Here is a 16,380-nt window from a genome sequence, read left to right as displayed (position 1 = left end):
ACTAAGGATATACTTATGATAGCATTTCCAAATATACAGAGCTTAAAAGCAAGGCTCTGTAGCAGGTCTTCATTTAATTTTAATTTAGATGGCAGTTTTAAGGAAGCAAACATAAAAATATATATATTACAGCGTCCTGGGGAGCTATTCATAACATGTGAGGTGCCCCAGCCCAGTCTGCATTTTGCATAAAAGTAAGCAGATATTTTTGCTTTGAAATTGTAGGGCTTGCAAATGCCAGGGTAGTGAAGGATGAAATTGAGATTTGTGTCTCTAATGAAAACAGAAATGCTACAGGTGACTACAGGAACCTGGTTACAAAATATTCCAGGGCATGAGGATGTCACTGTGGAGAGACCTTTGGCAGACAGTGAGCTTCTGGACTTCTGTGTCCTGTACTTGATAATTCGTGAGGCTGTTTTGTTCTTCCATTCCCTKTTTGCTTTCTAATCACATTTCTGTTCATTCTAACTAATCATGATTTTAAAAATAATGCATACAACTGATATAAAAAATCCTCATGCCATACAGTACAGTATACAGCATTCTCAGTCGAGTTCACTGCCTGCACTTCAGTGTGTTTTAATTAGAGAGAAGCTCATAGTGATCTGAAGCTTCTGGGTAAAAGTTGTTGGGGCAAACACAGCCACGTCTCAGGCATCAGTTRTATGATCTTCTGGCCGGATGAGTATGGACCCCTCAGACTATTAAAGATTTGGGAATCTGTTGAAGGTTCTTGGAACTCAGCAGAGTGCTTTTGCTATTATTTCCCGTAAAGTCTGAGAAAGTGCAAGGAAACAAGAACCATGAGACCTGTTTTTTAAAGACAACTCTGACACAATTGCAGTGCGTGACATTTGGCAAGTCATTTTGGCATCGTCTTGGAAGTGTTATTAAATCAGTAAGAGCTTTTGAGCATGACACCTTCAAAAAACAAGGCAATTGTTTCCTATGCCATAGTATTCCTRTCTACAGAATATGAATAATAACGTGGTTTAACTCCCAGGGGCATTCTCTACAAATTACTTTGCTTTGAGTTTTTTTAAGCTATTAAAATATTACAACACTTCCCTTCATCCCTCTTTCCACCTCTCTCATAGTCTATTCTGGCAAATATAAACTAGACTTGGTAAGTCATTTGAATGAGATCCAGACTGCGGTGATTATTATTCACATCATTCGGGCATTTCTTTCCATATTGAGTATATCACCATTCTTATTTTAGAATAGCATTAACATGAATCTAAATATTTCAGAGGGAAATTTTCACTTGAAATTTATCCTTATGTCCTTGTAGGTTGACAACTGATATGTCAGAACATGTATTATAAAGATGTTAGTAGGTGTTTATGCTGAGATTCCAATAGTTGGCTTGTGAATTCTTTGAGCTGGGAGGGAGGAGAGAGAATAGAAGGCGAAAAAGGAGAAGTATTGTRTGTCTGTGAGAGAGAAGAGATGTTTATGTGAGAGGAGAGAATTAATCTCTAATACTTTCCATGGCAAACTTTCTCTTTGCTGTTATAGCCCACAGCCTTCATAATTTAGGAAGACAGGGCATAGGACTGTGTTATTAAATCCAGCCTCTAGAAATCAGAGGTAATGAATCCACATGTTTGGCTGCATATATATGACCCCAGTGAGATTATGTAAGTTTAGCTGAGAACTTCTTGAATAAGAAKTTAGAAGGAACTGGCAACTCAAGATGAAAGCCAGGAGGGAGCACAGAGTCTCAGCAGGTTGGAAAGATGAGCATAATACTTTAGTGCTCAATTCTTAATATTTGTCAGAACTTCGTCTTGGGAGACTAAGTGAAACTATTTCTACAGTTTTGCACTCAGAGTGCCAACACATCATTTGTGTAACTGATTTCAAAACAATTTAAAAAAATGGCTCTGAGGCTAGCCAGCACAGGCTTATACTTAGATTACTGCATGCTCTCCTCAGTGGTGGCCAGCGGACATAGAACAAGGGGAAATGGGTATAAGTTGAAACACAGGCAGTTCAATCTCCATGTGAGGAAGAGCTTCTTTCCTGTGAGGGTGACAGAGCCCTGGGACAGGCTGCCCAGGGAGGTTGTGGAATCTCCTTCTCTGGAGATCTTCCAAACCCGCCTGGATGCCACCCTGTGCCCCATGCTCTGGGTGTCCCTGCTTGAGCAGGAGGTTTTGACTAGATGATCTCTAGAGGTCCCTTCCAACCTCAGCCATTCTGTGATTCTGTAATGACAATTGGAGAAGAGGGTTGCAGGCTTTCAGAAGGAGGGCTTTTAAAAATAGGTAAGGATACGTTTATGTTTTGTCAGCACAACAAACCAGAAAGCATCACATTTCAGATTTTAAACTGTAGGAAACGATGAAAAATTGTTCAGTTTTGTGTGTTCCAACATCTCAAATTATGGAAAGGATAAGTAAGAACAAGAAATATCCTTTAAAATGAACTGAGTGATGATAAGATTGTTTGTGACTTGATTTAGTTCTATTATTCAATTCCTGTCATTRGATGAATCAGAAAGAATCAAGCAAAAGCATGTAAAAATGCTCTTTTCATTTTCATTAGAGGCTCAGACCTTTTTTCTCTTGCAATAGGAGTTAGAAAAAAAATCACCTTCAACTTTCTGAACAATCTTTCCACTTGGAAGGTGTCATTTTCATTGTTCTTGTAAATTGAAATTAAATCCATAGTTAGTTGTGTAGAAGCACCACAAATGTCTATGTTTTGTCAGTAACTGCCAAAGCTCTTATCACTTCCGWTGTCACCTCCCAGAGCACCCCTTGAGATAGTCCTTAAAGGTGATAGGGTCATTTGCACCAGTTTGACTTACCCTCTGTGCACAGATAACATGTAATACGAGAATATCGTGGACCTAGAAGGTGGAGTGCACACATTAATGTCCTGTAGGAGAAGTCAATCCTAGAGTCTTCTGTTCAGTGTGCCATTTCTCTTAAGAGGCRTTATAGGAGACTACACATGCTTGAGGAAGTTGTAGGATGTATGTGAGATGAGGTGGAACGCTACCATTAGCAAGTGTTGCTATGGAAAAATGAGTAAAGTCATATGGTGAAAGGAAAATACAAAGCAAATACATCTGCCTGGGAAATCTGCCATAGTATGAGGGGGAAAAAAAAAAAAAAAAAAAAAAGTAGACTTAAACAAGATCCAGTAGGGAAGCTGTTTAGGCCAGTTTTAGATGCCATAACTTGGCTGCTTTCACTCCAGTACTAGCCAGATCTGTCATAATACAATTCAAAATATTTTCAAGATCACAGCTTGTTGAGTTGAGTACTGGAATGCATCCAGGGGGTCTGGATTGCTGAGAAAAGAGCCAAGGAATCGAGGTTAGAGATGTAATATGGCTCCCTGCCTGTGTGTGGAGCAACAGAGTGGGACAATGCATTCACCTCATCTTGTCTGCTCCAAAGAGCTTGCAGGCCCTTTTTCAAGGTGTGACAGACCAGTTTCTCTCAAAGATGGCATGATGTTGTGCTTTCCCAGTGCTTTCCAGTGCTGTTGCTTCAGATTATATGTTCAAAAAAAAAATAAAAAAAAAATCAGACAGTTCAGAAGACTTAGGATTTGGATTCTACCTACTGAAGGTCAACAACCCCAAACATGGAGGGGAGTTCCATGTTGTTGTTCAGAGTTTGCCATGGAGAACTTCCTCCTACTCCTCCGTCAGGCTCTAACAAAGACTGTTGTCATTCATAAAAAGCCTATTTTTAAAGAGTTCCTTGAATGGCACCAGTAACTTGAGTTGCACTGGGAGACATGAAGAATCCATTAAGATTCCAGAAGTGGGAGTGGAAGTTGATGTGCTTGCTCTGACACATACATAATACAGTGAGATATTTTGCATTAGCTAAATCTTCCTGAAGTCTTTCTTTTCTCATCCTGTTGCTTGTGAAAGTCAGAGTGTATCATCTTGAAGGGTGACAGGGCATGTCTTACTGCCATGTACTAGGACTGGGAAAAAAATGAATCTCTGTATGCTCCTAAAACCTTGAGAAGAGGTCAAAAAGTATCTAAAATAGCAAGGTTTTTGTCAAAACAATATGCAGGCCTCTTCTTTAAGATGCTGACCTCTGCCCAGGGATTTTCATCTTCATCTTAATAGGATTACATTTATTCATGTCACCCACATCCAGACCCCTTCCTAGTTTAGGGGAAGATTCTAAAACTCCTCAAGGCAGGGACTATTTCAGGTCAGGGTCTGTTGATGGTACCTAGAACACTTGGATGCAGACATCATAAATTTATAAGCACTACTAGAATTTAATATTAGGTGAGAAATGTCATTTTCAAAATAATTTAAAATGTTTGCAAGATAGAGTCATTCCCAATATTAGCAACAGTTTTCTGAGTATCAATGTATGGATATGTTTCCTTATAAACTTCTCCTTGTGCTTTGGTAAACAGTCCTGGAGAAGAGAATTCACTGACATTACTGCTTGCTTGCTTACTTGTAGCCTAAACTTCTTATAGTGCAGAATCACAGTCTGGCTTTTTTTTTTTTTTTTTCCTTTTCACAGAAAGATTTCGGGATTTACTGCTTTTACATTCAAATCAAGATAAAGAGATTCTGCCCATCTTTCAGCAGAGGCGCTATCCCAAGTAAGTAGAATTGTCTTCTTGGGGGAAAAAATTCTTTACCCATTTCTGATGAGGGAGTGTGAAGCATTTATAGCCCTGTAAATGCTTCTGATGTGAAGTCCTAAGGCAGAGCTGCCAAGGAGCTACACATAGGCTCAGCATTGCCCTCTTTCAGCAGTGTCAGGGAGAAGTAGACATGCTCTGGAAGCGCTCGCGGCTGTCACRGGGGAGTTGGTGGTGCAGTGCAGACATTAAGCTGCCTGGATCAGTGTCTGGAGCAGCTTTGTTTCGCTCAACACTGTGTGTTGAGAGAGGCAGGTGTTTTGTCAGGCCAATCCACACTCTTATTGTGGGATTCTGTCATCTGTGGTGACAGATTCCCTTGGGTTTTAACAGGTTCTCCCTTGGAAACCTGCAACCACTAAAAAACATATTTTTTAACCTTTCAGGGTTATATGTGCAGGCAAACCAAAAGAACAGCATTGTATGTTTAGGAACAAGCTATACAGCATGACTTATGTTAAACTGTAATACCAGTAGGTGCTGAGGGTTCCGTAGATCATCTCCTCCAGGTGTTCAAAAGTTTTATTGAGTTGCATCCCCTCCTCAGACACCTTTCATGGTCTAAGTGTGGAGTAACCTGGAAAAAAACGCTACTTCCTCCAACGTTACATGCCTGAATGAGGCAATAAATACCATAAATACTAAACAAGTAGTATTTGTTGTCTCATTCAGGCATGTAACTTTGGATACAATGACTAACACAGTCACTTTCAACAAAGTCTTCAAGAGTCTTTCCCCCTTAAGCAGGGGAAGGAGGAAGAGAAGATAGTTTTCTCATGGATTGTGGCCAGACTGAGCAAAATAAAGGAGCCTAGTGCAAGATGAGCAGAGGAAGAGTGTATGAAGGAGAAAGAAAGATGTCTGGAGTCAGTCCAATAATGCTCATGAAAATGGGCAATTAAGTTATTATTGCCATTATTGCTATTGTTATTATTGTTATTGCTATTGTTATTATTTATATACTGGTTTCTGGAATACATGAGAAGCATTCAAGCTATTTGTTAAATACATTTCTCAAAATTGTGCAATATGAAGTAATTTTTTTTAAGAGCAGACAACAAATAGAAGGGCAGAATGCTGGTATGCAACTACTTTTGTGCTGTGAATGCTTGAAAGTCAAAACACTGAAGCTTGAAATCCTGATTCTAGGGAAAACAGTGACATTTTTGCTTTGACTTCAAGGGAGACAGGATTTTATCCCCCTGCTTTTTTTTTGTTTGCATTTTCCACTGATACTGTGTTACCAGGGGAACAGTGTATGAGATGGCAGGAGTTGGTGGGCTGCCACCAATTCACAGGATTCTGTGAATTATTCCCTTAGTCTTTGTCCTTTAGGCAGCACTGTGACAGTCATTTTTCCACAGCAGTAGGATGCTTGGTTTGGCTTAGAGAATTTCACGTATAGACACTGTTAGACTTATCTGAGAAACTAGTTTATCCTCCCTTCTCAACAAACAGACTTAGCTCTGTGTAAATCATTCCTAACTAAGCTGGTCTGATTTTTCCATTTTTACACATATTTTATTGGTAGAATTATGGACAAGTACAGTACATTAGCAGTGTTACACACTGTCAGATTCATGGATCCATTTGTATTTGTTTTCTTCTACTTAATGGATGTTCTAACTTTCATGAGCAAATAAGTTAAGTTATTTCTATTTTAAATTATAGCAGCCTTGTATCCCAGGAAGACATATATATTCTGCCACATTACTTGGCAAATATCAGCCAAATGTTGGCATCTAATCAAAAAAAAAAGTATATAGTGCTATTAGCAATCAATTTCTATTTATAAAATTATTAACTCATGAAAAATTGCTTGCTTGTTACAGAAGTTTATCACCTGTTGTAATTCATTTACAAACTGGTTGGAGACGACATAGATATCCTTAACTTCTCTAGGGATTCTCATTCAAGAGGAATTCTTCCTGATTTCCATTTCTGAGCTCATCCCCAGGAAACTCGTTCCTGGGCAACACTGGTCACTCAGGCAAGGAAAAAAAAAAAAAAAAAAAAAAAAAAGCTTTGTAATTTATCCTTTTTTAATTTTTTTTTTTTATTCCCACTTCTTTTTCCCTTTGTGCTGATTTTCACTGAAAGGTCAATTAACAGAAATCAGCGTAATGAAGACAGATCTCATAAATCACTATCCTTTCATTGACTTCAACTGAGCAGCAGTTGTTTTTACTACCTGTGCATCTGAGCAGTAAGGTCGTTTTAATGAGAGGTTGTCATGGGGCACAAGATAAAGCTTGTAATGCTTAGAGGAAATCCTAAGAGTATGGAAGGTTAAAATTAGAAAAAGAACTGCAGGAATGGCTTATCTGAAAAGCTTGGCTAGGCAGGTAGGGAGATTGGAAATTAAGATATTCAGCAGCTCTCAAGATATTCAGAATTTATAGTAATAAATATCAAAGGTGAAATGGGAAATATATATATATATTATTTTTTAATAAAAACCTTGATGTTTTAGCCTGAACATCAGGCTTATTTGCTTGTGCATTTTTTTCTATTAAGATCAAAATTTCTTCCCATGGAGTAGYAGGCTAATCTTGGGTATGTATTGGTTCTTAGAGATATCTGTACTGGCATGACTACAGGTAGTTTTGTAGAATATACATTCATGTGTTCCTGCTGCTCTGTGTTTTCTAGAGGAAGCTATGTCCAAGAATTGTAAAACATTTATCTTATGCTTCATTCACATCACAGTGTAATATAACTGGGTCTTGGAAGAAATTATGACTGCTGGGAAAGAAATATGCAAGTATGCTCTCCCATAAGCACCTCTAGTAGAATTTCGTAATGAAGCATCTTGTACTGCACATAATCACAGATTGCAGAACAAGCAGGACCCGTCTAACTTGGGCAAGTTACTTTCATACCTGAAGTAACTTTTAAAGGATGAAACTCATGATTCTGTTCACTGGAAACCTCATCTGCCCCAGCAGGAAACCCACCCGTCCACAGAGTGAAATGTACTGAGGAGAAAACTTATCTTCTAGCTGACATGAAACCATCCCCATGAACATGCGAATTCTTGTTCCTGAGACTAAGAATAAACCTGCAGCTGCTAAACAGGCTGGGGCTTATAGCAAACCTAGATTAATACCAGCCTTGGAGGAGCCTGTGCACTGGAACCAAATTACAGGCGTGTCTGCAGCTTGTTCCTTCACTCACTTGCCTCTGAGTCTGTTCAAGTCCTAGAGGTGAGGTACACCAATATAATTAGTCATGTCAACAAATTAAATTTGTTGCATTATATTTGTAATGAGCTATACTGTGCTCAGTCACTTTGACAATAATCTTCAGGGTTCCTAAGCCATTTAAAAGCTATTTAGAAATTCCATTCTTAGCATATTTCTGCAGGATTTTTCCTCAAGTTGAATCAAGTTGGATTCAAACCTAATGCTTTCCCTGGTTGTCTGCCTAGCCTATGAGGCATCTACTTTCCTTCCCATGAATTTAATCATAAAATGAGACAACAGCTGAAATGCTCGCCAAGGTAACAGAAGATTGGTCCTGCAGAAAGCCTCATTGTGTTCACCAATCTAATTGTAGAGTCTAGCATGTGATAGTCAATTTGGTGCTCACAGCATGGACTCACTTGCACCGCTGTGATCTCCCACTGCTTTCACTCCACACCTGATCCTCCTTAATGTGAGCAAGAGCGGGAGGTTATCTAATTGCTTTGCAATGCTACAGAAAAACTGTCTCTTGCAGCTGAACTTGGTGATGTCCAAAGTAAAAAAAGTAAGGGTAAAATGCAAGTATGAGGATAAGGAGCTAGGTTGGTAGGTTAAGAGGTCAGGAAAGGGGCTGGTGCTACACAGAATTGTGCTTATCAAGGATGGGCCAGAAATACTATTGGCATTATAGCTTTTTAGCAAATTTCCTTGTAGATGAGGGACTTCATAGTACAACTGTAAACAGTACGACTGTATTTTCTATTTTCAGAATATTCCTGAAATCCTCAAATGTGTATGTGCATTATTTTAGAGCAATTGTTTGCTTATTTTTTTCCCTTTAGAAATATTCATTCTTCATTCATGAGGATGATCATTCATGAGGATGATCAGGGGCCTAGAACATCTGCCCTATGAGGAAAGACTGAGAGAGCTGGACCTGCTCAGCCTGAAGAAGAGAAGGCTGAGGGGGGTCCTGATCAGTGTCCATAAATACCTCAAGGGAGGGAGTGAGGAGAATGGAGCTGGCCTCTTTTCAGTAGTGGCCACTGATAGAACTAGAGGAAATAGTCATGAACTGAAGCACCAAAAGTTCCTCAAGAACTTAAGGAAACATTTCTTAACAGTGAGGGTGACAGAGCACTGGAACAGGTTGCCCAGAGAGTCTGTGGAGTCTCCTTCTCTGGAGATCTTCAAAACTCACTTGGTCGCAATCCTTTGTCACATATTCTAGGTGTCCCTGCGTGTGCAAGGGGGTTGGACTAGGTGATCTCCAAACGTCCCTTCCAACTTTAAGGATTCTATGATTCTATGATTCTTATCTTCCATTAGTTTGATGGAAAAATTCTTGGATGACTCACAAATTTTAAGAACGGAAAGAACTGTTATGCCTTCTCAACATAAGGCATAGAGCATTACCCGATAATTCCTGCAGCAAACTTCTGGTTCAACCAGAGCATGAATTTAGAAAGTCATCATTCTTGAAGACATCAAAAACTGAGAAATTCACAAGCTTTTAGATCAACTTGCTTCAATTGTTAAATACTTCACATATGAAATGTTGTGTAATATTATTAATTTTGTCATCTTTGGTTTCCAACCTCTGAATCTCACTATACCATTTTCTGTTAAATAACAAAGCCCTGTGACTTCTGAAATGTCTCCTCCATGCCCATGATTTGGAGGTCATTTCAACACTTATCCTTGTTTCAAGCAAATTAAATTAGCACAACTTTTTTGAAGCATAGGACTTACATAGAAGATCTCTTTTTTTTTTTCATTCTTTTTTCTTTTTAAAATCCTTCTCCCTTTTTGTTTTGTGTGGGGAGGAATATGAATGGGAAATTAATGAAGTATTCTGGTAATTGTCTCTATAATATTCATGCACAGAAATGGCAGCACTTCTGTATGCTAAAGTTGGAAAGGAATGCAAATTGAGTATAATCTCATCACTTAAATGGAATGACAGAATGTTGAACACTGGAGGGAAAAAAAAGAGAACTTAGAACCTAGTAGGTATAACAAAATAACACAATGCTCCAAATACAATTATTTTTCAGCTATCATAAACTTTCTTTTATATTTTAAGTAAAGTAAGATAGACTTTTTAATAGTACAGAAATACTGATATTTTTTGTGTCACAAAGAAACAGAAAATACAGTATCCTTATTTTGAATGGTGTGAATGTTCAAATATGTATTTTTGAAGGTCATCTTAAAAAGTTGTTGAAACTTCTAGTGCAAATAAAGCCAAATGATGTTATTTCATTCTCATCATGGAGCAGTCTAGACAAATAGGCGGCAGAAAGTTAGTGCCCTAAACTACTGTGCCATCTGTTCTCAATTGCTATTTATTTTAATGATAATGTATCTATGATGGACCCATGCCAATCTACTGTAGTGTGATATCTGAGCCAAGAAATTTATAATATTTCATAAATAATAGCTCAGGAACAAAAGTTCTGTGTTACTTGTAACTGTCTTGAAAACATTTTTATTTTTTAAAAATAAATAATTTATGTCCATCTCGAAAAAGGCAGTGAATTCTGGAATACAGAAGCAAAGCACATGCAGCATTTGCTGAGATTCCCAGTGAATCCTACCTCAAAGCATACACAGATGTAGTTAAAAGAATTAGAACCTAGAAACCTAGTTCAGTTACCATTAAAAGCAATAGCAAACATCTTCTTAAGCATTCAGCAAAGGGAAAACTCATGACTGATGCATTTGTCACTCAGACTTCATTATAACAGCAAAGTTTTTTTTTTACTTTAAAAAACGGGGAGAACTTTCATGGAATGTTCTTCTATGAATGATTTTCTGTGAGGTGCTTTACAAAAAATCTTCTTCATTGTTACAGAGGAGAAACTGAGGCACAGAGCTGGAATGTGGGTTACTAGTGTCACCCAGTAAGTCTCCTGAGGATGAGCTCAAAAACACAAATAAGGTCATTTGCAGTCTTTTCATTCAGTGTTCTGTGCACTAGGTTACATTGACTCTCTCATCTAAAATAGCATCCATGCCATTTTTTTCACCGTACCAACACATGGCCTATCCATACTACTGAATTCAGATGGCAAAGTTCCCACTGGAGGAATCTTTCAGGAGCATTTCACACAAGTATTTCAGTGCTTTGTGTAGCATTGTACACTAAGCATAAAAATTACTGGGTTTATGCTCTGAGATATGTTTCAAAATGTGGACTGGAAGTTTTTTCTCCAGCAGCACTGAGCCATCAAAAATGCTGAGTTTCAGAGACTGCAGAGCATGATTACTTATTGAAAGAAGAAAGATATTGCTAAACTCAAGCTCTTTACTGAAAATATTGAGAAATTTCTTTCTCTTTTTTTTTTTTCCATCCATTCAAAAATCTTGCTTTCTGTGTTATCAGCTTAACTTATAATGTTTGCAGTCCAGTACAGGATTGATTTTGCATATTATTAGAGCCTCCATTATAAGAAAATGGCATTTTCCTGTCATTTGTGATTTTTTTCAAATGACATGTGCAAGAGTGTCAATAGGGTGAAGACTGGTAGTAGTTTATTAAAAAAAAAAAAAAGTTGTAAGAGTAATCTTATCCATATAAAATGCCAATATTTTATCTGGCTTTTGTTGAAGCCATAAAAATGATGGAAGGAAAGAGGACAGTAATTCATACATCCTCTGATGCTGCAAGGACTCATGTGGATACATCCACATATCATAAAAGGCTAAGCCAGTGCCTTGAAATCTTTAGGACTGTACATTAAATTCAAATACGGGACATAAATTCCTTGAGACAGAGACTGTATTTGTTTGTAGTGTCAGTTCAGTGTCCCACCAACTTTTAGTGCAAATAAAGGCTCTCTTGTTCTATTTCCAAGGGCCCAAAGTTCAAGCACTGACATTATAGTGATCTAGTCCCCTTAAAGTCAAGGAGAATTTTGCTGTTAACTTCAGCAGAACAYAGACTTTACCTGAAATCTTAAGAAACTTTGAAGAAGGAAGTATAAATCCTTCAGATGTACAGAGATAGAGGGGAAAACCTGTATCCTCTGGGAGTTTAATGCAGCCACATCTATGCAGAATCGAAGCTGTATATGCATATATATTCTTTTTCAAGCATCAAGCAACTTTTAATCGAAACTTGACTTAGCTGTCTTTATCGTAGCATGGTTGTGGCTCATTAGAAGTCAAGAACTGTTCTGTGCAAAGCACAGTGCTTGTTGAGAAAGAGAAATGGCTGACTGAAAATAAAAGATTCCTAAACCTTTCAAAATATTTGGGAGATGAAATCATTGCTTTGTTCAAAATGAATGGTATAAGACAGAACATTACAGATGATTTGCATTCCACTMTTTTGAAGCAGAGGAGAGTTCTTGATAAAGCTTGTTGTTTTAATTAATACATACTTGCCTACTACTGAGCTGCAATGTAAGACTGTGGGGAAATATCTGCAACAAGATGTCTTTAAGGATATTTTTTTAAATATCTCMAACTAAAGTTGAAGTAATTTGATGCAAAAATTATCAGTGATATTCTTTGATTTATTATGCAACRGACACTTATATAATGATCCCTTCTGGTCTTAGAACCGGTTTTACCACAGTTTTAAAAATAATGGTTTATAATTATTTTAAAAAAATAATGTAATGATTGCCACAGTTACAGAAATCGAAGCACCAACTTCTGCAGAGAAAAAAAAAAAGATGCTTACATGCTTAAAAAATGCATAGTGGCTGACAGCAATGACTTGCTCCTTGTGCCTGTTCAGAAGTGAACAGCTCTGTTCATTCAGTCCTATACCTCCATATATATATATATATATGTATATTTATATAGCATATAGACTTGCACATTAGTAATTTAATGTTTGGTCCCATTGTTTTACCATTAGATTCCTGAAGCAGTTTTTTTTATTATTATTCAGAGAATCTGTGAAGGGAATCAGCATCTTCTACTGATCTTCTGTTAGAGGGTCTTGATGAAAAAAGGGGGAAGAAAAAAGATTGATGGCAAATCTAGTTATTATAAAAGGGAAAAATGACAATATTGTGTCCTCAAATACATGAAAGAAGCTGGAGGGAGCAAGATGCCTATCAAATCTACTTTATATACTTGCGTAACCAAAACTATTTCCTGATCTCTAAGGAGAGCAAAAATCTAGCATCACTCTTTGGTTCTGTAGCCCTTCCAAAACAGAGTTTGAAGAAGCAGGAAAACTGTTTAGATCAGGATTTCAGCTGTACCATGCCACATAATATCTTATAAACCAGCATACACTGCTACTACCCCAGGGGTAGCAGGATCAATGTACACTCTGTGTAGGAGCAGAAAGGGAATCAAGGCAAAGGAAACAGTTGTGATGTTCTTGTTTTGCATAACATGGGCAAGGAACATCTATTCCAATTAGGATATGAATCTAGGTCCAGTTTTAACATCCTTTTGACAGGATGCTCCACCTGAGTTAGTTCAGTTTTGAGTGTTGGACCATTTTCTTTGTGTGAGGGGAGATTTCTCCCTTCATAACTTTGCCTTTCTTTTTACACACAACCATTTGGACTTTGAGTGCTTGGTCATAACCAAGGACTTGGTTAGGCAGGGGGAGGCCTATGATGTTCCCTATGATGTTCCCTGTCTTCTTTGAGAAACACGGAAAATTGTCTAGGCTGTGGGATACCAATTGGACAACACCAAAATTGAGCATCCTCAAATAAGGTCATATATATTTAGCACATTTTATGAAGGAGGATGGACCGGCCTTTAAGTTAAGGATTAACTCAGAAGTAGTTATCACATGCTCAAAACTGGCAGTGACAGAGAATCTGTGTTACCCCATAGTAAGTGGGGTATTCCAGTGGTTAATCCTCCTCAGTCCTGTGGACCAGGATAAGCACCTGAGAATTGTGCCCAGTAGGCCAAACTTAGCCCCAAGGAAAATTCTTTTAAGTCCACGTCAAGTGGTTTGTAAGAATCACAAGTGTTTTTGAATAGCTGGACAGCTAGCAGCTGGAAAACATTGTTAGCAGCTGTAGAGCAGCAACAGCCCACGATASGAGCTGCCAAATCCATGCTGAGTGTTGCCTAATCAGCTAGCTGAGGCCATTCATGAGCAGAATTGGAAACTAAAGTAGATAAGTCCTAACACAAAAGCTGATATAATAGACGATTTGTACTGAGTTGCTGGATGGGGAAGTTAAATAGGTTGATATTCAGAGTCCCTGTTTGTTTTAAGGGAAGAATTTTGAAGTTTACAGATTTGACAGAGAACAAATTACTGATATAAGTATCTGCACCTGTAGTGAGGTGTTATGTGTATGGAGAGGGATGCCTGCCACTATTTTTCCCATGGTATCATGAATGTAATGATATTTTTCTCCCCTCAAGGCAATGGCAGAAGCTGTGTTATAGGTGCCAACTGGAAAGAAATTAGAATCATTTGCTGTAACGCATAATAGCTTTCATGTAGCATTTTGTTTATGACTTCATTATCCGTTCCTGTCAAGGTATGTCTGCAATATGAGGTTTAAATTATGTCTGTATACAGTAAAGCCTCATTTAGAGCCAAGCACAGCAAGGAATGTCCCCATTCCTCAGGGAGCATAAAGCAAATTTGCTGCATCCTCCAAGAAAACAGATGGGTGATTTCTCCTACACCAGCCCTGCTGGACCTGTACAGAAACATTAACCCATGCACAGTTGTTGCTGCAAGTGGTATCTTCATCCTAACTACTTTAAGAACGTACTCAAAAGTGTCCATGGCCAAATGCCTAAGTACTTGTGAGGCTAGCATCTTATTTTCCTGTGTGTGATGCCTCATCGAGTTACTTACGTCAGGATATTGTAGCTTTGTATTCTCCTCCACAATGTACCATGTCTTTAAAACTCAAAATAAGGTTTTAAAAACATTACTCTTGGTGATTTCTAAGCTTGGAATATTTTACGTATAATTACTTCCTCTTTCAGATAAGTCACCATAAAAGATTGAATTTCTTAATTATGCAGATACTCATCTGCTAAACTAATGATGAAGTTCTTAGATAAAATGGTGCATTTTTATGGATAACTGAATATTCTTAAATAGTGTTTCAGATATGGTCATTTATTTGCAAGATTTTCAACAAAATAAAGGTATTTACCTAAAAAAAATCCTGTAAGACTTTGAAATCTAAAACAGAGCAAAGGAAGTGGTCAGTGACTATTTCTATATCACAGACTAAGGACAAAAAATAGTGGCAGAATTGGGATACTTCTCTTTCTATGTTGCATCTCAAAATGTATTTTTAACTTGGATGAGGCAAGTCACGTAGATGTAATGTTATCTAGTGAAGGAGTCTGAAACATGATATTCTGGGTATCTGGCCATTGTGTAGGTTTGATGGAAGTCTGTGATCTTAAGAATATAGCCAGAATATCTCCTGACGCTACAAGGTTTTCAAAGGAAACTGTTCTAGTATTTCAGCTTATCGCTCCATYGGTAGGGGTCTGAAGTGAGCTGGAGAGAATCTACTGACTTTGCTCATGGCTAGGAAATGGGAATCTGATTGAAGCCGGTATAAGATAAAATCTGTCAAAGCTGTGAATTGAACTCAAGCTTTCAGTGAAATCTGAGTATAAACCGAGAAATTCTAGTTTAGAAAGAACTAAGATCCATTAGTTAGCATGAGAGTAGACAATTCAGAAGAATTCAGTATTTCTGAGTTGCAAGGGGAAGTGCTACTGTCCTAAAGAATGGCAGCTGATCTGAAGAGTGTAAAAAGCATTGGGTAACACATTTCAGTCATATTCAAGTGCAACGCTATCCTGCTTTCCCTCCAGAAAGAGCAAACTTTCCATGAAGGACAATCATTACATGCCAGCCTTTTTGTCAACCTTGTTTTCTTTCAAGGACAGGTGGATATGAAGTTTTTTTCAGTTCACATATATTGAAGGTGGTGGTGAACTGGGAAAAAAAATATTGCAATTTGAGTTTAGTTCCTGGATGGCTTGGAAGGGAGCAGAATGATGCTGTATATCATGTGGTCTTGCACCATGTGATCCTGCTGAGTGGGACAAGAGAGGAAGGAAAGGAGGGAAAGAGAGAACAGCAGATGTAGCTTTCTGTTTTACACTCTGTCAACACATCACGTAGAGAAGGATACCTTAATTTAAAAGAGCAGCTTTGCCTTATGGGATTAGCAGAGCAAAATGTAATTAGCTTGTTCAGCTTTATTTCTCTGTGAATCTAATGAGAGCCTCAGACTGCTGTCTGAGACAGGGCCATGTGGCACTGGTATGGACATAATTTGAGCTTCTCCCTGGCATTGGGCAGGAGGGTTTAAAGAAAGTCTTGCTAGTMTCTTTGCTCATTGAGGTGCCCCAGGAGAAAGCAGGCTCTGAATTTGGTGTCTCCCTGGCTTTTCTCATCTGTGCTGCTATTAGCAATCACTTGAACATCAAATTGCTAGCTGCAAGCACAGCCTCTCCCCTGGGCGCAGTCCCCTTGGCTTCCTCTTCCAGAGAGCACAAGTGGCACTTCTGAGATGAGCAACTTTTTTCCCATCCTCTGCCCCTGGAGCATGATTTTGCC

General features: G+C 38.2%; 1 protein-coding gene across 2 annotated transcripts in view; it reads left to right on the top strand.

Moving 5' to 3' along the window:
• The window catches only part of NOX4 (NADPH oxidase 4), a 95,252-nt gene that overhangs the window by 56,952 nt on the left and 21,920 nt on the right, over nucleotides 1-16,380 (top strand). For both annotated transcript variants that reach the window (XM_026044178.1, XM_026044177.1), the window contains exon 13: nucleotides 4,527-4,608. In XM_026044178.1, coding sequence (XP_025899963.1) covers nucleotides 4,527-4,608 — 82 coding nt within the window. The remainder of the gene's footprint in view (nucleotides 1-4,526; nucleotides 4,609-16,380) is intronic.

The sequence above is a fragment of the Nothoprocta perdicaria genome, unplaced genomic scaffold, assembly GCF_003342845.1.
Source record: "Nothoprocta perdicaria isolate Ctin4 unplaced genomic scaffold, notPer1 scaffold_352, whole genome shotgun sequence".
Lineage (NCBI taxonomy): Eukaryota > Metazoa > Chordata > Aves > Tinamiformes > Tinamidae > Nothoprocta > Nothoprocta perdicaria.
This window is presented reverse-complemented; position numbering and strand designations above follow the sequence as displayed.